Source organism: Homarus americanus, unplaced genomic scaffold, assembly GCF_018991925.1.
Source record: "Homarus americanus isolate GMGI-L3 unplaced genomic scaffold, GMGI_Hamer_2.0 scaffold19191, whole genome shotgun sequence".
NCBI classification, from domain to species: Eukaryota; Metazoa; Arthropoda; class Malacostraca; order Decapoda; family Nephropidae; genus Homarus; species Homarus americanus.
Window position 1 is genome coordinate 3,751 of NW_024713947.1, and position 4,479 is coordinate 8,229.

General features: G+C 49.5%; 2 protein-coding genes across 2 annotated transcripts; both read right to left on the reverse strand.

The window, feature by feature from the left end:
- Positions 1–1,001: 1,001 nt before the first annotated feature.
- LOC121875166 (pre-mRNA-splicing factor CWC25-like) lies at positions 1,002–2,479 on the reverse strand. Its single transcript, XM_042379606.1, has 2 exons — positions 2,237–2,479; positions 1,002–1,328 (listed from the first exon to the last, which is right to left on the reverse strand). The coding sequence occupies exons 1-2, from the start codon at positions 2,477–2,479 to the stop codon at positions 1,002–1,004; spliced, it is 570 nt and encodes a 189-aa protein (XP_042235540.1).
- LOC121875176 (splicing regulatory glutamine/lysine-rich protein 1-like) lies at positions 2,476–3,793 on the reverse strand. The gene is made up of 3 exons (XM_042379617.1): positions 3,648–3,793; positions 3,260–3,477; positions 2,476–2,690 (listed from the first exon to the last, which is right to left on the reverse strand). The coding sequence occupies exons 1-3, from the start codon at positions 3,791–3,793 to the stop codon at positions 2,476–2,478; spliced, it is 579 nt and encodes a 192-aa protein (XP_042235551.1).
- Positions 3,794–4,479: the final 686 nt, after the last annotated feature.

The window sequence follows — 4,479 nt, forward strand, 5'->3', positions numbered from 1 at the left end:
CGGGGTCCTTCTTCCGTGTCTTCCCCAGGATCCTTTTTCCGTGTCTTTTCCAGGATCCTTCAGCCTTGTCTTCTCCAGGATCCTTCTTCCGTGTCTTCCCCAGGATCCTTCAGCCGTGTCTTCCCCAGGATCCTTCAGCCGTGTCTTCCCCAGGATCCTTCTTCCGTGTCTTCCCCAGGATCCTTCCGCCGTGTCTTCCCCAGGATCCTTCTTCCGTGTATTCCCCAGGATCCTTCTTCCGTGTCTTCCCCATGATCCTTCTTCCGTGTCTTCTCCAGGATCCTTCAGCCTTGTCTTTCCCAGGATCCTTCTTCCGTGTCTTCCCCAGGATCCTTCTTCCGTGTCTTCCCCAGGATCCTTCTTCCGTGTCTTCCACAGGATCCTTCATCCGTGTCTTCCCCAGGATCCTTCTTCCGTGTATTCCCCAGGATCCTTCTTCCGTGTCTTCCCCAGGATCCTTCTTCCGTGTATTCCCCAGGATCCTTCTTCCGTGTCTTCCCAAGTCCTTCCTTCCGTCTTCCCGGGGATCCTTCTTCCACCGTGTCTTCCCCAGGATCCTTTGCTTTCGTGTCTTCCCAGATTCCTTCTTCCGTGTCTTCCCCAGGATCCTTCTTCCATGTCTTCCCCAGGATCCTTCTTCCCTTGTCTTCTCTAAGATCCTTCTTCCATGTCTTCTCCAGGATCCTTCTTCCGTGTCTTCCCCAGGATCCTTCTGCCGTGTCTTCCCCAGGATCCTTCTTCCGTGTCTTCCCCAGGATCCTTCTTCCGTGTCTCCCCCAGGATCCTTCAGCCGTGTCTTCCCCAGGATCCTTCTTCCGTGTCTTCCCGAGGATCCTTCTTCCGTGTCTTCCCCAGGATCCTTCTTTCGTGTCTTCCCCAGGATCCTTCTTCCGTGTCTACCCCAGGATCCTTCAGCCGTGTCTTCCCCAGGATCCTTCTTCCGTGTCTTCCCCAGGATCCTTCTTCCATGTCTTCCCCAGGATCCTTCTTCCTTGTCTTCTCTAAGATCCTTCTTCGATGTCTTCTCCAGGATCCTTCTTCCGTGTCTTCTCCACGATCCTTCTTGGATACTTCCTTCGTCTAATCTTCCCAGGATCCTTTGGCCGTGTCTTCCCATTCCTTCTTTGTGTCTTGTAGGATCCTTCTTCCGTGTCTTCCGAGGATGCTTCTTGCGTGACTTCCCAGAGATCCTTCTTCCGTGTCTTCCCTAGGATCCTTCTGCATTGTCTTCCCAAGTTCAACTTCTGCCGTAATAAATTCTCTAGTTCCTTCTTCCGTGTCTTCTCCAGGATCTTCACCGTGTCTTCTCGAGAATCCTTCTTCCGTGTCTTCTCTGAGATCCTTCATCGTGTCTTCCCAGGGTCCTTCTTCCGTGTCTTCCCGGATCCTTCAGGCGTGTCTTCCCAGAGATCCTTCTTCCGTATCTTCCCAGATCCTTCGCCGTGTCTTCTCCAGGATCCTTCATCATGTCTTCCCCAGGATCCTTCAGCGTGTCTTCGATTTGGTTTCTCCAGGATCCTTCTTCGTGTCTTTAAAGGATCAGCGGTTTATTCCCAGGATCCTTCTTTTCGTGTCTTCCCAGGATCCTTCAGGCGTGTCTTCCCAGGTCCTTCTTGCGTATCTTCCCAAGGATCCTTCTTCAGTGTCTTTAAGGTCTTCTTCGTTTTTCCCAGGATCCTTCAGCCGTTTATTTCCCAGGATCCTTCTTGTCATCTTCCCCAGGATCCTTAGCTGTGTCTTCTCCAGGATCCTTCTTCCGTGTCTTCTCAGGATCTGGTAATGTCTTCCCAGGATCCTTCTTCTGTCTTCCCCAGGATGCTTCAGGCGTGTCTTCCCAGGATCCTTCTTCGTTTATTCCCAGGATCCTTCCTTTCTTCCGTATGTTCTCCAGATCCTTCTTCCGTCTTCTCCAGGATCCTATTTCCGTATGTTTCCCAGGATCCTTTCTTCCATGTATTTCCCCAGGATCCTTCTTCCGTGTCCCCAGGATCCTTCTTCGTCTTCCCCGGATCCACTTATTCGTGTGTTCCCCAGGATCACTTCTTTCAGGTCTTTGGGATCGCTTCTTCCGTGTCTTCCCAGTATCCTTCTTCCGTGTACAGTCCATATTTCGTGTTCCCCAGGATCCTTCTTCCATGTCTTCTCGGATCCTTCTTCCGTGTCTTTTACAGGATCCTTCTTCCATGTGTTTCCAGGATCCTTCTTCCGTGTCTTCTCCAGGATCCTTCTTCGTGACTTCCCATGATCCTTCTTCGCGTCTTTGAGATCCTTCTTTCCTGTCTTCAGGATCCTTCTTTGAGTCTTCCCCAGATCTTTCTTCCATGTCTTCCTCGAAATCCTTCTTCGTATCTTCTCCAATTTCCTTATTCCGTGTGTATTTGGAATCCTTCTTCCGTGTCTTCTCCAGATCCTTCTTCCTTTGGATCGTGTCTTCAGGATCCTTCTTCGTGTCTTCAGGACGTGTCTTCTCCAGGGTCATTCGTGTCCCGGGATCCTTCTTCGTGTCTTCCCATGATCCGTCTTCCGTAATAAATAAGGATCCTTCTTCCGTGTCTTCAAGTCCTTATTCAGGTGTTTGGAATCCTTCTTCGTGTCCTTTTCAGGATCCTTATTCGTGTGTTCCCCAGGATCCTTCTTCACGTCTTCCCCAGAATCCTTATTCGTATGTTCCCCAGGATCCCTTCTTCCGTCTTCCCCAGAGATCCCTTATTCGTGTGTTCCCCAGGATCACTTCCTTCCGCATTCTTTAAGGATCCTTATTCGTGTATTTCCCCAGGATCCTTCTTTGTGTCTTCTCCAGGTTCCTTGTTCGTGTGTTCCCCGGGATCCTTTCCGTGTCTTCCGTCTTTCTTCATCTTCCTCGGTCCTTCTTTGTGTCTTTACAGAGATCCTTCTTCCGTATGTCCAGAATCCCTTCTTCCTGTCTTCCTCAGAGATCCTTCTTTGTCTTCCCAGAGATCCTTCTTCGTGTCTTCTCCCAGGATCCTTCTTTCCTATCTTCCTCAAGATCCTTCTTTATGTCTTCCCCAGATCCTTCTTCCGTGTCTTCTCCAGGATCCTTCATCCGTGTCTTCCCAGGATCCTTATTCGTGTGTTCCCAGAGATCTTTTCCGTAATATTCTCGGATCTCCTTCTTCCGTGTCTTCTCCAGGTTCCTTATTCCGTATTTCCCCAAGATCGCTAGCACGTGTCTTCTCAGGATCCTTCTTCCATCTTCCCCAGATCCTTATTCGTCTTCTCAGGATCCTTCTTCAAGTACGAGATCTTTCCGTTTCTTCCTCCAGATCCTTCTTCATATCTTCCCCAAGATCATTCTTCCGTGTCTTCTCAAGATCCTTCTTCCGTATCTTCTCCGATTCCTTATTCCGTGTATTTCTCCAGAGATCCTTCCTCCGTGTCTTCTCCAGGAATCCTTCTTGTCTTCCCCAGGATCCTTCTTCCGTGTCTTCTCCAGAGTCCTTATTCGTGTCTGGGGTCCTTGTCCGTGTATTTCCCCAGGATCCTTCTTCGTGTCTTCCCCAGGATCCTTCTTCCATGTGTTTCCCAGGATCCTTCTTTAAGTGTCTTCTGCAGATCCTTCTTCCGTGTCTTCCAATCCTTCTTCTGCATCTTTAGAGATCGCTGCTCGTGTCTTCCCCAGAGATCACCTGCTCGTCTTCCCCGTCCTTCTTTCAATGTCTTCCCAGATCCTTATTCCGTATCTTCCCCAGGGTCCACTTCTTCGTATCTTCTCAGAATCCTTCTTCCGTATCTTCCCGTCCTTTTTCCATTTCTTCCCAGATCCTTCTTCCATGTCTTCAGAGATCTTTCTTTCGTGTCTTCTCGAATCGCTTCTTCCATGTCTTCTCCAGGATCCTTATTCCATGTATTCCCCGGTCCTTCTTCGTGTCTTCTCCAGGATTCCTTCTTCCATGTCTTCCCAGGACCTAACTTCCCGTGTGTTCCACAGGGTCCTTGTTCCGTGTGTTCTAAGATCCTTCTTCCGTGTCTTCTCCAGTTTCCTTCTTCCGTATGCTTTAAAGATCCTTCTTCGTGTCTTCCCCAGGATCCTTGTTACGTGTATTTCCCCCAGGATCCTTGTTCGTGTCTTCAGGATCCTTCTTCCACTCTGTTCTTGAGATCCTTCTTTTCAAGTCTTCTCCAGGATCCTTCTTCCGTGTCTTCCCATGATCCTTCTTCTGCATCTTCCCCCAGGATCCTTCCTTCTTCTCCAGAGTCCTTCTTCCGTATTCCACAGTCTTCTTCCGCGTCTTCCCCAGGAATCCTTGCTTCCTTCAGGATCCTTCTTTCCATCTTCCCCATGATCCTTCTTCTGCGTCTTCCCCGGGATCCTTCTTTGTGTCTTCTCCCAGGATCCTTCTTCGTGACTTCCCCAGTTATTCTTTCCCGTCTTCCCCAGGATCCTTCTTTCGTATCTTCACAGAATCCTTCGTCGTGTCTTCTCCAGGATCCTTCTTCTGTCAATATTTCCCCAGGATC

Coding starts and splice junctions, on each gene's coding strand:
- LOC121875166 (XM_042379606.1), bottom strand. CDS start 2,479: ATGACCCTGGAGAAGACACGTCCTGAAGACACGAAGAAGGATCCTGAA. Junction 1,329..2,236: donor GCGAAGAAGGATCATGGGAA/GTCACGAAGAAG, acceptor ATCTCAGAGAAG/ACACGGAAGAAGGATTCTCG.
- LOC121875176 (XM_042379617.1), bottom strand. CDS start 3,793: ATGGAAGAAGGATCTGGGAAGAAATGGAAAAAGGACGGGAAGATACGG. Junction 3,478..3,647: donor AGGACGGGGAAGACGAGCAG/GTGATCTCTGGG, acceptor TACACGGACAAG/GACCCCAGACACGAATAAGG. Junction 2,691..3,259: donor GGAAGAAACGGAAAGATCTC/GTACTTGAAGAA, acceptor TCTCTGGGGAAG/ACGGAAGAAGGGATCCTGGG.